The sequence below is a fragment of the Antedon mediterranea genome, chromosome 5 (genome assembly GCF_964355755.1).
Source record: "Antedon mediterranea chromosome 5, ecAntMedi1.1, whole genome shotgun sequence".
In the NCBI taxonomy this organism is placed as follows: Eukaryota; Metazoa; Echinodermata; class Crinoidea; order Comatulida; family Antedonidae; genus Antedon; species Antedon mediterranea.
The window spans coordinates 19,370,001-19,387,851 of NC_092674.1; the positions used below are offsets into that span (position 1 = coordinate 19,370,001).

Sequence of the window (17,851 nt, forward strand, 5' to 3'; positions counted from 1 at the left end):
GGCAAATTCCCATTGAAAAGTTGTGTCGATTTCCTTTTTTCCAATACTTTTTTGTCAACAATTAAACATTCTCATTTAGTTTCGAGAACGAATGGGCCAACTGCAATAACTATCGAGTGAGCAGTATTCTCAACACCTAATATATTTTCTAAAAACACAAACATGAGAGCCAGCATTGTCTGGCATTATTGCCAACATTCCTGTCTCTCATTCCTAATAATATCCATCACAGTAGTTTGTTTACAGGAAACATTATAAACAGGCAAATTCCCATCTTCACAACCTTGAAACCCACTATCAAGTATAGGTTCTATACTGTGTTTCTGTATTTATTATTTATTTTTTGCACATTTTGGGGCACGCCGCATATGGGGCAGAAGCATGGCAACCCGAAAACTAAAGTAAATTTTGGCGTTTCATACATATAAAACTTGAGCTAAATTTACAGTCTATGAAGAAGCCTACATGATGCGCGTACACTTGACACTATGATGGTGCATACGATCTGGTTGAATAGCCACATTGGCTAGTCACCCAAAACCTTTTGATATTCATATTTTTCCAATAGGGTTTTTGAGAGATTAAACTGCTCTGAACATGCGTTCTGTTACGTTAGACGACATGGAAAGACACGTGTACGACTAAATACACTTCAGCTTCGTCTACAACATGTATGTATATAGCAATTTGCCAAATTCAGTCATAGTGTACCGTTTTACCACATGATTGTATAATTCTACTTTATATTTATCTAGTTCCGTTGGTTTATAAATAGTAATTACACCTTTATTATTAAGTTAATAATCAATGTACAACGATATATATTTTGGCACAATACCAACACATCTTTTTTTAATGCAGGCATATAAAAATATATATTTTAGAAACAATTGAGAAATCGATTCTTAAATGGATGATAAACTTACACAGTACGGAGAAGTGGAAGGTCATTAAAACATGTTGATACTTCTGTCAACATGTTATTCATTGCATATCTAGGAAATAAAAAAAAATTCAACAAAATGTATGTCCGATTATTTCAAATAAAAAGTAGTGTTATTTCCAATAATAAACAAGCGAAAACAATATTTTCATGACGAAAGCCCTAATACCGAATACGATACGACAAGGAGATATTTTAGAAATAGTACTTACACTGATAAGATTGTCTTTGGAAATCTTGGTAAACTAGTAAGTAAATTATTATTAAGGTTTCTATCAAAAACAAAAACAAAATTAAAAACAAACACAAACTAGCGTATAAATGTTGGTGTAATGATTCACCCTAATAATTTCGTTATGGGTTAACTTACACTCAGGTGTGTTCACATTGCATTTCACTTTGGTAAGTTTCGGATGTACACGTTACCAGGAAATTAATAGTTAGAGTTTTATTCTCCCACTTCCTTGACGGAACACCAGATAGAAAATATAGGCTGTGAGTTGTTATTAGCATTGTTGGCGATAATATTACCTTACTTTTTGTCAAATCTTAAATAATGGGTTATTTATATTAAAATATTTTAGTTATCATTACTGCTACTTTATTAGTCATATCTGAAATAATATAAGTTTAAACCTTACATGGATGTAAGTTTATGTAAATCTAACAAAGCATCGTCGTCGATTTTCTTCAGGTTGTTATAGCCTATATTGCTGTAAAAAAATTATGTTAAAAACAAACCTCTAGTTTAAATTGAATCGGCGGCTAGCCTACTAATTAACCTAGCATCAATCACAATCTATATTGTAATAGCACTAATCCAAAATGTGTTCCTCTATCTCCTCCTAAACCGCAAGTCGCTTAGTTTACTTTAGGAAGCCTTTATATAGAGTTCTGCGGTGCTGACGACACGACGGTAGCCAACCAAAAAAGGCGTTCAACCTGCCTGAATGACTCCAAGGTTACCAATTGTTGAAATAGGCTGATTGAAGTAACTTAATAAAAACAAACTAAAATTTCAAAAGATCACTAAATATTTGTTTTTAATAATCTTTTTATTGTTCAACTACAGTTTAAGTTTTAAAAAATCAATTTTAAAACGTAATAAAAACAAACTAAAATTTCAAAAGATCACTAAATATTTGTTTTTAATAATCTTTTTATTGTTCAACTACAGTTTAAGTAAAAAAAATCAATCATAATTTAATTTGATAGAAATACAGATCTATACAGTTTATCAACATAGTAGCGTTGAACGATTTTTTTGGTAATTGTATGCAGCGCCATCTATCGTTGTGACGTCAAACCGCAGAAATCTATAATTGCATAGTTTTAGACTATAGATTTATACATTTGTTTATACTATTATTGTTTACAGATTGCGAACATTCTGATCATTCATAGTGAAATAAAGATATTTGAAAATGTTTAAAATGTGTGAAACGTGTCTTCATTACAATACTGGACTTAGATATAGTACCGATAATCGGTTATTTAAAATTCACAATTCCACATATTATTACTCGCATGTTTTTTTTCAAAGGTTGACTTATCTGTATTTTACATATTCATAATTCATGGATAACATTTATCACGTAAGGCATGATGAGCTAAAATCAAGAGCAAAATATTTATTTTATGTTGCTCAAGTGATGTGTGCTTTTTTGACAACTTTTTTTCACAAATCGGTCGCTTTTTTATCGGTGCTTTCAATGAAAAATATATCTTTTTTCTCAAATTTGAAGACTTTTTTGCAATACTAATTTTTGGTTTAAGTAAGGAATAAAATAAACCTTTACTACTCTGACTAGTGATCAAAATAATTTAAAAAAAAAGATCATGATTTTAATAAATGTACAGTTAGTAGTTGGATGGTATGCTATAGTACTTACAGTGAAGTGATTGTCATTGGAAACTTTGGTAGGCTTGTAAGTGAATTATTAGCAAGGTTTCTGTAAACATTAAGTAAATTAATTGGTAAATTATTTTATTTTCTTTGAAATAAGCGCATACGTGTTTGTGCAATGTGTGCAATAGTCTATTTTAATGGGAAGTATTTCAACATAATGACTATACAGCGTCATGATAATTATGTGAAAAATGTTGCTAACCATCTCTAAAGTCCGGGAACGTAAAATCAGACAAGGTACCATTGTATGCGATGACATATTCTTTTCCCATGGATGATGAATGAGTAAGGATGACCAACAAAAACACGGTGTCAATCAGGGAATTTCACTCTTCAATCCAGTTTGTGAGAGTGTCGTTTTTAGCATTGTTAACAATAATTATGTTCTTTCTTTCTGTAAATTATATCCTGAGTTATGGACACAGATACCAATAATAAAATATGTATCATTGATAAATTAGACGTATTCAAAAGGAGCAAAACTAGATAAAATAACTCAAAACAATAACAATTAATTTTGAAACCTTACATTGAAATAAGTTCCTGTAGCTCTAACAAAGCATTGGTGTCGATTTTCTTCAGGTTGTTATCACTAAAGTAACTATAAACACGTAATTATGTTATTTTATGTTAAAACTACTAGTTTATTTAAAATCCGTTATTATTACCAATAATCAACTATAAACTAATGTAAAAGCACCAAACATTAGAGAAATACATGTTGTCGAATGTTTTAACATCGATGTACGTACCATCTTTTTTTCCAAAATGTTCTAATAATGAGTTTTTGGTTAGCTAAATATTTATATGCGATTCTCTCAATACGTTTTCAATGTTGGCTTATATTAAAAAAAAACAATAAATAAAATTGTGTTCTACAAAGTTAAGTTCTTGACGGAAGTATGCGCATGCGCTATATTGTAGATGAAATTAGGACTACTGTATCCGGGAAATTACCACCTGAATTAAAACCTACCCTAACTACAATATTGCATCTCACATAACATGTACCGTACATAGTTAGGCCAGGGAAAACTTTATTACAAAATTACATATTTAATATATTACAAAGTTTATATTTGTACTAATTTTTAAATATGTTATTGGTGAATAAGCTGAATTACATGGGATTAAGTTTTATTTACTTACTTTTTGTTAAATTACGAGATTTATAAAATTCAATATTAATTTAAAAATCTAAACTTACAGCACCAGTGTATTTACAGGAATTCCAACCGGCCATTCATTGAGTCCACGGTTTGTACAATTCACTCTTCGTGTTCTTTCTGTACATTCACAAACTGCCTTCACATTAGTATCATTACTACATGCAACCTCAACACATTTAGAAGAATTCACAAACAAACACAACAAGAGCAAAGTCAATAAATCATGAGACATCATCTTCAACATTTGTGCAGGTAAATGCAAATTTAGACTGCCTCTACGGCAGTTATAGATTGTGAGAAACTTACAAAGGACAATGCTGTATTATATGAACCAATAAAATCCAACTATTTAAGGTTTTATTTGTGTTTGTTTATAGAAAAGTTGTGAAACTATTCATTGTCACCAATACAAACATATTTCCGGGTTCAATGCATGTGTTATGTTTTCTAGAAATATTGGCTGCTCTTTTAATACAAATACCATTAGTACGCAGCCAACAGACATTAAGAAAACATCAGCACAAAGTGCGTAACCTCGTTTTTAGTTCAATCTATTGTTATCTTAACGTTTAACGATCCTAACCATTGATTGTGCCGTAGTATAATACAATGTAGGACTTGATTAAACTAACAAATAAAAATTATTGGTTGGTTTCAAAATCATGGAATGACTAAATAAGGAAACATAAACAACAAACGAGAGTGCATGTATTTACGTGATTTCTTTGTTTAGCAGAGATGTTTACATTTTAAATGAATTCTGAATTCTGATGACGATCTTTTTAGGTCAGTGCTGTCTAAAATAAACAATTAAACAGAATACATAACTTTTTTTAAAAACATGCTAAAAATGTTTCACAGCTTTACCTAAGTATATTGTTTAAAGCAGTATTGTAACAAACTACCCATAGCACAAGCCATCTAAAGAATAGTTAGCCCAGGCAGAAATAAATGAATTAACATAACGTTAATATATTAGCCGACTCATTTATAAAAAAATTATGTAGTTCATGAACATTTGAAACATAGCATCATTGACTGTTTTAGATAGATATATAGAAAAAAATTGTCTTCCTTGGCAAGAATATAAATATAAAAAGATCATTATATAACATATTTAAAATACTTATAAAACAAATTACACAAAAATATTTATAATATACTGCACAGGTATTAATAGTGAAGGCATCGGAATTAAAAACTTCTCTTAAATCGTGAGTTAAAAATATGAATAGCATTTGGAGCAAAAGATAGCCTAAAACATGACTTATTTGATTATTTATTATTAATATTTTATGCATATAAAATTTTAAAAATTCTCTTTCGAAACAGCAGTTTTTCGTACCGAAAGTCTGTTTCTGATATGAGTTAAAGTGGTTCCATATTATTAACCTATTTTTTTTGGCCAGTTTTACACACCGATCGTTTCTTCGTGATTTCATGTCGCTAAAATCTATCATGATGGTATACTAGAATTGTAGCAATGTGTTCGAGTATATAAAAATTATTGTCCATGATTAAAACAATGGATACAAATTAGACAAATATTTGTTGCCACTTGCGATAGAAAAGAGTATGGGTTCGTATCCTAACAAAAAATGTACTATTAAAATATGACGAATGAGGGCGTACTATATTTTATGGAAGGGCATTTTTATTTGGATATTTTTAAACACATAATTATCTGTATATTATATATTAGTTTAAATTTCGATTTCTTTTTATGTTATGTATTTTATTATATATTTTATTGCAAACTGAACTTAAATTATGCTATAAACAGTTAATTACCATTGGTTTCATAGCTTTTTAATTACATCTAATTTTCTCCTTAAATCCCAGACGACGTTGCACGACGACTTTCCAATATATTCTGAACATGCTGCGTGAATTTCATAGGGAAAGAGCTTAATATGCTACGGTGAAGATGATTTTTACTGTACTAAATAAAATGAATACAAATATTAATTTATTCATAAAAATAACCAATGAAAATACCATCTTTGTTACAATATTATAGAGAAATGATGAGATGGAATATTAGGCAACATGTTTTTTCTTATCGAATAGGTACTTATCTACGGTATGTTCTTTTGTTTACATAAAATGTGGTTTTTCTTCTCGGGCTGATTTTCAATATGTTTCTTTTTCGTCAGTAAAGTAGAGCGGAGTAACAAACATTGTAAACATTTGACCTGCAAAGATGGCATGTTTAAAATGAGATCAAAGTGTGATTAAAAGATATATTTCAAAACAAACACACAAAGTTAGTATAATGCAATTAAATCCTTTATTCTGTGTATAAGGTTAAAGCAGTAATTAAACTAGTATTATTCAAGTAAGTGCTTTTTGTCATTGAAAACATGTGTCTATTACTTTCTTTATTTCACATTGTTTTATCCATTAAAAATGTGTACGGAATTCATTTAAAAAGGTGCCTGTTTGCGTAATATTCAAAATAATGCCAACATTTTTAAAAACAGATAATCTGTTCAATGAAAAGCTTAAAGTGTTATCTTTAAAGACATTTTGCTTCAGATTGAAATCTTCATTCTGTGTAATATATTTTTATAATATTGTGGAAAGCTCAGTTTACATAGAAGAACACTACACGTGTATATAGAAAAACCAACAAATCAATGCTATTCTTCCAGGGGCATTAGATATCACAAGCAAACTTATTATAAACGTAACTATGTAATAATATTGGTATTAGCTTTGGCCATCGTGAAGGGATGAGTAAGCGTATTTTCAGTTTCTTTATTAAAGATGTATTGTCCTCTAATGTCTGAGAAGGATTCTCAGAATATGGTGGCCAGAAAAAATAAGAAATGAGGATCTCAGGGTTAGGACTGGACAAGAGCCAGTGGAAATTAAAATTGGCAGAAGAAAATGGAAATGGATTGGTCACACACTAAGGAAACCAAAACACAACATAACTAGGCATACCCTAACATGGAATCTCCAATGAAAACAAAAAAGAGGACGCCCAAGGAACACATGGAGGAGGGAACAGGATAAGGAGGTGAAGGAAGCTGGCTATAACTGGACAGAGGTGGAAGGAATTGCCCAGAACCGTGTGAGATGGAGACGTGTAGTTGATGACCTATGCACTAGGTGTAAAAAAGCCTAAGGTTAAAGGTCAATTGTCCTCTAAAACATGAAAAATGAAGATTAATTAAATTAGACTTTGAATATTTGTTGTTTTAATAAATAAAGTTAATCCCTTCCGTAAAAAACCCATTGGCTCAGTTGACTGCCAGCCAATTTGACCATTAAAAAAAAATTTAAATTACAGTTTTTTTAGGTAATACATTTTTTCGATTAAATTTTTGTTCAAAGTGGATAATTATCATGTAACATTAAAATGGCATATTCAACAAAAGCAATTTAACATTTTTTTTTTCAGATGACAATACATCTTTAAGCAATCAAGGTCAATTAAAATACTGTACATACATATCAAAATAACACTTAAATAGAAAACATTTGCGCAAAGGAACATATCTTGATCACAAGGATAGCCAAGAAAAGTTTCTTATTTCCACTAATAAGGTAAGTATGAAAATGTCGTTTTTTAAACACGACAATTCCAAACAAATTCTATTGGAACGTCTTGATTAATACTTCTTACTATCATTACTAGGAACATTCATTGCGATGGCGTTACTTTTACTCACTACAGACGGTTCACTCATTGCAGTGCCATCCGTGTTGATGTACTAGGCTGCTAAAGTACATGTTATCTGAAACAAAAAAATAAAAGAACCTCTAAACGAATCCTAGTTTTATTATTGGAAGTTGTTGGGGTAGTTGTCCTTAGGAAGGAAGTTGTTCCTGATGGAAAGGTTGTTCTGATAAGAAAGTTGCACTAATAGGGTAAGGGGACGTTTTACTAGTAATAGTTCAGCAAATGTGTCCATGGTTATAATTTTACCGAATTGCTTTGGAAAACCTAAATAAAGTCTCGTTGTGCTCGGATTTGGGTTGAAAAAACTAAAGAAACATCGAGCAGATCTCTGTTTTAAATTTAATTTGAATATAATAATTGTTAATATTAATCGAAATATTCATTTTGTATGTATTTAAGTTATATTTATGATTGATTATTATCTCAATTATGTCTATAAATTTAACATCGTTTTGATAAAAAAAAATGTTATGTTGGTGTTGTTGTTGTTTTTAATAAGTTTGTTGCTCCTTACCATTGTACTGCCAGAACCAAATACGCTTTTCAGCTGTTGTGTGCCCAATGTTACCGAATTAACATGAACCGCTGGAAATGCAAAGCTGTGTCTATTATTTCCTTCCGCATACCATTTCACAGTATACGACATGTTACTGTAGTGTTGGACATTGAATCTACAGATAAACTCAGTGTCACATAAGCTTGTCTGTATAAACTACAATGTTGGCGAAAGTGAGTTTGCAGATTGTCTGAAAAACATGTTATGGTACAATTACATTTAAATGATAGCAAATGTAATTTTCTTCCCTGCTTCTGAAATTTTCTGTTCTTAAATTGTTTAAAAGTTCATTTCAAATTTGGAGAGGGAAATTACCTCTTTTCTTACCACAAGGTCCTTTTCACTTCATTATGATGATAATAATGCATACTTTATTCAAAACCTCAGCTGGGTAGATCATATTAAAAATGTATCCCTTTCTAAAGCAACGTTTAATAGTTCATTTCAAATTTGGAGAGGGAAATTACCTCTTTTCTTACCCCAAGGTCCTTTTCACTTCATTATGATGATAATAATGCATATATTATTCAAAACCTCAGCCGGGTAGATCATATGAAAAATGTATCCCTTTCTAAAGCAACGTTTAATAGTTCATTTCAAATTTGGAGAGGGAAATTACCTCTTTTCTTACCACAAGGTCCTTTTCACTTCATTATGATGATAATAATGCATACATTATTTAAAACCTCAGCTGGGTAGATCATATGAAAATTGTATCCCTTTCTAAAGCAACGTTTAATAGTTCATTTCAAATTTGGAGAGGGAAATTACCTCTTTTCTTACCCCAAGGTCCTTTTCACTTCATTATAAAGATAATAATACATACATTAATCAAAACCTCAGCTGGGTAGATCATATGAGTATCCCTTTCTAAAGCAACGTTTAATAGTTCATTTGCAAAATAAAACATATTATTTATTAACGAGAATACTTTGTATTTATTTTTGTTCTTGTTTTTATGTAATTAATTGTTAAATTGTTTTTATGGGTGTATATACTTATGCAATTTTTGCATATGCCTGTGAGCAGGGGCAACTATAAACTCTATATCGTCCTTCGGCCAAATGATTTTTTTTTTTTTTTTGGGTAAATGTACATAATACAATGTTGATGCTTACTGATTTTGGTCGAAATAAATGTGGAATTAATTTGATTTATACCAAATAGAGATAAACTAACGCATGCAGTTGGGCGTGTAACCAGTTGATGAATGTTTTCCGTGAGCACAAAGAACATCTTATAGCTTGCTCACGGAGGACTACATATCCTGACGTTGCTAATCCTATATAAACACTAAAACCAGAAACACTTCCCATTGCTTTATATTTTACTGGATGGTCGAAATAATTATTGTTTGAACTCATGAACGAGCGTATCGTCTGTGAAACAGTTGTTTCAACTTATTAACAGGCGAACGGTGCATAAAAAAGCAATGATGTTTTGTTTCAAATGTTGATAAATGAGTCGGCTAATATATTAACGTTACATTAATTCATTTATCGCTGCCTGGGCTCTTTAGAGGGTATGTGTTATTGGTAGTTTGTTACAATACTACTTTAAATAATATACAGCTGTGAAACATGCTTAGCATGTTTTTAAAATAAGTTATATATGCTTTTTAATTGTTTATTTTAGACTTAAAAAGATCGTCATCAGATTTCAGAATTCATTCCTTTAAACTGTAAACATCTCTGCTAAACAACCAAATCACGGAACTACATGCACTCGCTGTTGTTGTGTATGTTTCCTTATGTAATAAATCCAATTGTAACCAACCAATAATTTTGTTTTACTTTCTTTTTATTTGTTTGAATGCATTTAATTTTCTACAATCAAGTCCTACATTGTATTATACCATGGCACAGACAATGGTTAAGGTCGTTAAACGTTAAGATAACAACACAAAACAATCACGAGGTTACGCACTTTGTGTTGACGTTTCCTTAATGTCTTTTGGCTGCGTACTAATGGTATTTGCATTAAAAGAGCAGCAAATATTACTAGAACACATAACCCATGCATTGAACCCGGAAACTCAACAAATAGTCCAGTCAATCTATGACAAAAAAGGGCGTAACCCAAAAAAAATTGCAATAGTTTCCAAACCTTTTTTATTTGATTCTATAAGCATCTGGGAAGATCATTTCCAAAATCTACCAAAATCGGTTCAGTGGAACATACTTTTTAAGGGGTTTTAAGGTCATAGGGGTCAAATTACACATTTTTCTATTTTGAAAACTACTAGGCGTAGCATGTTAATTTTGGTGTCAAACTATTCAGAAGACCCATATTTATATGTACTCTAATGAAACCTTTTTACCAAAAATTACAGGAAAGCATGTTTTTGACCTTTGACCTATTTATTGTATATGTTCGTATATTCGTATCTTAGTAACCAGTGGGCGTAGATGAGCGTTATTTGCGTCAAACTACTCATAAGGTCAATGTTTATATTAGTTCTAATGGAAAAGATTCGTGTAAAATGACCGAAAGTCATTATTTTGACCTTTGACACATATTCATTATTTTAGATTTCTCAGTAACTACATTTTTTATATCTCAGTAACCACTAAGCACAACTTCGTCAATTTTGTGTCAAAAGATTCAGAAGACTATATATATATATTATATTCACTATAGGCCTAATGAAAAAGTTTTTTTTTTAAATGGATAGAAACTATGTTTTTGACCTTTGACCTATTATACCAGTATATTTGTTTATATTTACTCTAATGAAAACAAATGCAAATGTACAATATAACCGAAAATCATTATTTTGACCGTTAACATTTTCTAGTCGTGTCATGAATAAATCTCGGGACTCGAGTATAACATTTTAAATTTGACCAAATAATAAGTGCGGCGATCTGACAGACGTTGGGCTGGAATATCAACTGATCTTGCCATAGAACAGTGTCTTATGCGTAGCATAAAAACAAGAGGAGGTCTAACAAGAGGGCGAGGATTAACAGAAATTCAACGACTTGTCTGGGTCCTTTCAACTCCAGTCTGCGCCAAGATCAATCATTTAATGCAAGAGTTCACTAACGTGTTGTATACTACCAGTGAACAACATAAAGAAACAACATATGCCAGAAAGATGAAGGACCTCAGTGATGTACAAGACATATCAAGGTATCTGACACAGCGAAATCCATTCAATACAGACAGTACAAAATCACTGACAAACATTGCAACTGGAGTGACGGCACATATCAATGTAGACTGTGACAATGCCAAGCATGTAGCAGGCCCGTAGCGCCAGGGGGGGGGGCGGTTATGGTTCGGGCGAACCCCCCTTTACAGCGACCCCCCCCCCCCCCCCCTTAACCGACTGCAAACCCCTATCCCCGACATCCACAATACCTCACCACACCCTCATCTCTGAAAATCCTCCAAATACGTGCCCCACAATACAAAAGGTTGTTTGTAAATTGAAAAATGTGTAAACTCGTTCGTGAATAAATCATACCTTATTGTTAAACAAATGAATTGGTTGCCGATTTTCACCTGATAAATAATACGAATTTTTGGTCCCAGGATGTAACATGATATTGACGCGAGCTTGGGCACGAACGAATCGTACAAAGAACACCGCTAGACAACCGCGTACCTATTGTTTCGATCACTGGCAGTCAGCATGCATAAAGTATATAGCCTTCCGACGTACATCAAAAAATGGAACGCTGCGGTTACCTATAATATTTATGTGTGGCTATGAAGTATAGTGTATCATCATCATAGAGGATTATAGTGAATTTAATATATTACACTATAATATCTATGGTATCATGTACTGTAGTTTACATTAGGCCTATGGCATTCGATTATTATTTTTTTATAGACCACCAGCCGATACGTAGGCCTACTCAACTGTATCAATACCACCTATTTACATTGATATATTTAGTTTCCTCAACAAATTGCTGTAAATAAATATAGATAGAGCTATCAGGGGCGGTGGCAGGACTATTTTAAGAAGAGGGTTGCCCAAAGACTCCAGGGCTGTAGACACTGAGTATTTGAGCAAGCAAATTGTTAAATGACACCCCTAGATGGCCGCAAATAGTACCCTCGCACGTAAATTTATGATAATTTTTTTTCGTTCAATGCAAACGTCGCGGGGAAGTCTCCGATTAAGGTACTTTTGGTACGGTAATACATTCTAATAACTGTACTCAATTAATGTAAATTAATTATCAATTAATAATTTTAAAAAGTTGTACAAAAAATATGAAGCAGTTGCTATAAATATATTGAGCAAAAGGTTAAATTGTATAATTTGGAATTTTAATTCATTTAAAAATGCTAAATAAAGTCAGATGTTAAAACCACATTTTCCAAAAATTCATTTTCATTTATCCACTATAAACTTTACAAAAGTGTTGTTTTAAACCACACTCCAAATAAAACAAAGAAAATAATGATAGGAAATTTGCAGAAAGAAGCAAACTTTGCTCTGTTACCGGTATAACACGGTTCAAATTTTGGAACGTCTATATAAATTACTACGGAAATTCGGCCTATTTACGACGAACGTACGGAAATGAAGATAAATAGGGTACTACACGCATCGGAAATACAACACTATACGCACAATTATGATTTGGCCTAAAAATTGGCCTTAGATTATGGAAAACCCCCGGCAAAACGCAATAATTATGGACAAATCGATTATTAGCCTTGGCAATATGCCTAATATTTAAAAGGAATGAATATAGGCTATATTTCGTTTGTCGATGAATTTTTTAAATCATGTGTGAATGATTGATCCATTAGAGGTAATATGTGATGGTTCTAGTAACACTGCTATGCGTGCGTAATTTGTGAATAACGTAGTAGTATTCTACATACACGAGCCTAGATAGGGAGGATCTGTACTGTCGTTCATTGCGAGAGGAGGGGGAAGTCCGGTAATGTGTCATGAAAAATGTAACAAGCCAGAGATGAAATAAAATTACTAACATTTAGCTGATTGTCTTGTTTTAGTCGTCGTCAGAAGTTTATCGACCGACATCTATTTCTCATGTGTAGTAGAGCGTTTCTTTGATTGAATATTTTTTTTTTGTATTATAACACAAGTTCATTTTGGATTTTCAGTAAATTACCAATTGTTTATTCAAAGTCAAACTGTAACTAATCCCTCACTATTCAATCAAAATGTTATTATACTACTATATTGTTGAAAAATGGATTGCGTGACTTGAAAATAGATTGATAGTAAAATGTAATAAAGACACGTTCTTGTCTGGTTATTAGGTATGCATGCTCTGATAAAGCAGAGGATTATTTTTGTAGCGTTCCATTTAAAATAGATTTTATTACAAAGAAATATTTTGGTTGTGAAGGTCGTTAACAATTAGGCTAATATCAAAACATTCAACAATGATAAAATGCCCTGCAACTCTGTAACTACTTTATGACTAAGCCTATCAAGTTCCGTGTCCGGATGGTATACGATGAAATGGAACTCAATTTCAATTCAGTGGCAGAAACAACATTTAGTATGAAATTAAGGCTGTTGCCCGGGCCACAAGGGAAACACAGTGACAGTGGGACAGTGACCCAAATACTTAGTGTCCGAACCCCCCCTTGACAGATCCTGGCTACGGCCCTGTGTAGGTCAACAAATTGTGCAATCAATGACAAACCAAAAGGTCGCCGACTACACATTTCGGAAAAAGAGCCAATCCATTACAATGAACTCTAAAAGTGCATTGAAGATAAAAGATGATGTGGTCAATGTAGATCCTTTACTTCTATTTCAACGACTTGTAACTGCCGGCACAAGATGCGATAATGTATCAGATATATTTAGATTGTTTGAATCACCAGATATGATGAGGTCTGCAAATAAAGCTAGTTTAGCTGATAGTTTGTGGTCAACAGCAATCGAGGTTGCTCCAGAACCTCCTGATCAAATTCAGCACGTCTTAGATGGAGGAGCACTACTTCATAAAATTCCATGGACAAGAGGGGCTTCGGGGGTTACATTATGAGAGTATACACTAAATATGTTTCTCACAAATATGGAAAACCCATTGTTGTTTTTGATGGGTACGATAACTCACTAAGTACAAAAGACTGTACACATACAAGGAGAAGTGGTGGTGGTGGTGGTGTAGCTGTACACTTTGACCAATCTATGACCTTACAAACCAAAAAAGAAGAATTTCTGTCAAACGTTCAAAACAAACAAAGATTCATTAAGATTTTGGGAAATAGTCTTGAAAAAGAAGGTTGTACTGTTCACCACGCAGAAGCTGACGCTGACTATCTTGTGTCGAAGATGGCTCTGTCCTACGCAGAACAAATAGGCACGATTGTCATCGCAGATGATACAGATATCCTGGTCCTCCTTATCCACCATGGTGGTCACACCAAACATAATGTATGGTTCAAGCCAAACCAAAGGAAAGAAACTAAAAAGGTGCAACGATATTGGAACATTGCGGCAACAAGACTTGACCTTGGCAGCGATGTTTGTAAATATATCCTATTTTGTCACGCGTTCCTTGGATGTGACACGACATCGCGATTTTTTGGTATTGGGAAAATCAAAGCAGTAACTAAAGTAAGAAGTGACTGTTTCTTTTCTGAACAAGCCAAAGTGTTTATGACTTGTAAGGCAAACAGACAGGAGGCAATTGCAGCGGGTAATAACGCCATTTTGTCTTTGTATGGTAGCAGCGATAATGAAAACCTAGATGAATTGAGGTTTCGTAAATTTCATGAAAAGACTACATGCAGTACTAAAGCAGTTTATCCACGTTCTTTACCCCCAACGGCATCAGCGGCAAAGTATCATAGTCTAAGGGTGTACCAACAAGTTCAAGTTTGGCTTGGAAATGAAGAAAATGTACCTCCAGATAAATATGGATGGAAGATCAGCCAAGGCAGGATGATACCATATTTGACGGACAACCCCCCCCCCCCCCCCAGCACCACAATTGCTCCTACAAATCATAAGATGCAAATGCAAAACAGGCTGCTATAATATGAAATGCAGCTGTAGGAACAATGGATTAGATTGCTCCATGGCATGTAGTGAGTGTCGAGGTGTATGCGCAAACATTTCTCTAGATGATAATGAATATACCGATTCTGAAGATTCAACAATATGGGTTTGTAAAATCAGACGATTGGTAAATATTCTCTACCAGGCCTATTTGGATATTTTTTTGTTTTGTGTGTTTTTAGAGTAAATATAAACAGAATAATGAATAGTTAAATGTTATCTTGGGTGCTGATCTATGAAGAAATATAACACCAATATATTGCCCCAATTACTAAACGTTTTCTGGATAGACATCAAAGGTAAATATAATTACTTTCGCATTGACTATATACACAGACATTTTTTTATTAGAGTGGATATCCTTCTGAGTTGTTTGACACAAAAAATGCTCATCTAAACCCATAGTTCACAAAGATACAAATATATAAATATAATAGTTGAAAGCTTCCGGTCATTTTCTGTAAAAATAGTTTCATTAGAGTAAATAAATGTGGTTCTTCTGAATTGTTTAACACAAAAGTTACGCTTATTGGTCACCGAGATACAAAAAATAAATTTAGTGAGATATGAAATAAAGAATATGTTAACGGTCAAAACGATGACTTTTTCATTAGAGTGAATATAAACATAGACCTTTTGAATATTTTGACACAAAAAATGCTCATCTACGCCCATTGGTTACAAAGATATGAATATACCAATATAATAGGTCAAAGGTCAAAAGAGTAGTTTCCGGTCATTTTTTTTGTAAAAAGTTTTATTAGAGTGAATATAAATAAGGGTCTTCTGAATTGATTAACACACAAATTACGAAGTTACGACTATTGGTCACCGAGATACAAAAAATTTAATTAGTGAAATAATATAAAATAATGAATATATGTCAAAGGTCAAAATGATGTCGTCTGGTCATAATACACAAAACGTTTTCATTAGAGTGAATATAAACATAGACCTTCTGGGTATTTTGACACCAAAAATGCTTGTTTACGCCCAGTGGTTACCGAGATATGAATATGCCAAAATAATAGGTCAAAGGTCAAAAAAATGGATTCCGGTCATTTTTGATAAAAAACTTTCATTAGAGTGAATATAAATATGGGTCTTCTGAATTGTTTGACACCAAAATTACCAAGTTCGGCCAAGCGGTTACTGAGATATACAAATATATAATTTGACCCTCATGACCTCTTGACCCCTTAAAAAAGTGTGTTCCACTGAACCGATTTTGGTAGATTTAGGAAATGTTTCTTCCAGGAACATATAGACTCAAATAAAAAAGGTTCGGAAACTATTGCAATTTGTTTTGGGTCTATCGGTAGATTGACTGGACTAAAATTACGCTGATGTTGTTGTAGGCCTAAATGTCATGCTGTAAAACTCTCACTTTGTATATTACTCATCCCTTCACGATGGCCAAAGCTAATACTCAGATTATTACATAGTTTACGTTTATAATAAGTTTGCTTGTGATCTCTATGCCCCTGAAAGAATTGCATTGATTGGTGTTTTATAAACGTGTAGTGTTCTTCTCTGTAAACTGAGCTTTCCACACTATTATAAAAATATATTACACAGAATAAAAGATTTTATTATAGAATTTAGAATATATTTTAGAACTGAATCAAAATGTCTTTAAAGTTAATACTTAGATTATCTTTTTTTTAAATGTTGTCATTATTTTAAATATTACGCAGAAAGGCACATTTTAATGGATAAAATAATGTGAAATAAAAGTATGTAATAGACACATGTTTCCAATGACAAATCACTGACTTGATTGAATAATGCTATTTTAATTTTACTTTGTAACCTTATACACAGAATAAAGGATTTAATTACATTATACTAACTTGTGTTTGACAATTTTGCAGGCCAAAGGTTAACAATCTTTATTATTACTCCGCTCTGACGAAAAAGAAAAATAATATTGAAAATCAGCCCGGGAAGCAAAACATGTATGTTATATGTAAATAAAATAATGTAGATAAATAGCTAGCCCTATTAATTCTATGAAAAATAAAAAAACATTAGGCCTCTATAACTCTCTCATAAAAACCTTAAAGTACATTATCAGCATCCTTATACAAATTTGACAAAATATAATTAAATCTCATTCTATGAAAACTCTAGAAAAAAGTAGAGCTATTCTAAAAAATATTAACCATGCCTTGTTCAGTGATTTCGAGCGCATGCCTCATGGGCGTCGCTTTCGATGCGCTGCCCGGCATGTAGAACAGACCGGAAAAGGAATTCGTTCTTGCCAGTGGCCATCCGACTTTTAAATTCTTGAACTTTGACTTTTGTTATATTGTACTGTTTTGTGTATGGTGATATATTGTATATTGTGTAAGATCATTTTAATCCAGACCTTTTTATTTGAATTGCCCCGTTTGGGATGATTAAAAATATTTGAATTGAATTGAATTGAATGAAGGCATGGTTTCAATCTTTATGGTGCCTCTAATCAGTCACCAAAGACATTTACATTTAACGGCACATTAGTGATGATTTTTTACGGATTTGCACATTTGAAGATGTCACGTTTGCACAAATGTTCTCACA

The 17,851-nt window shown here is 32.4% G+C and overlaps 1 protein-coding gene across 1 annotated transcript in view; it reads right to left on the bottom strand.

The window, feature by feature from the left end:
* Positions 1–4,253, bottom strand: part of LOC140049776 (uncharacterized) — a 28,640-nt gene extending 24,387 nt beyond the window's left edge. Inside the window, exons 1-6 of the mRNA XM_072094724.1 lie at positions 4,060–4,253; positions 3,382–3,453; positions 2,836–2,895; positions 1,585–1,656; positions 1,156–1,215; positions 927–995 (exon numbers count right to left, since the gene is read on the bottom strand). Of these exons, the coding sequence (XP_071950825.1) occupies positions 927–995; positions 1,156–1,215; positions 1,585–1,656; positions 2,836–2,895; positions 3,382–3,453; positions 4,060–4,253 (527 nt within the window). The remainder of the gene's footprint in view (positions 1–926; positions 996–1,155; positions 1,216–1,584; positions 1,657–2,835; positions 2,896–3,381; positions 3,454–4,059) is intronic.
* Between the last annotated feature and the right edge of the window lie 13,598 nt (positions 4,254–17,851).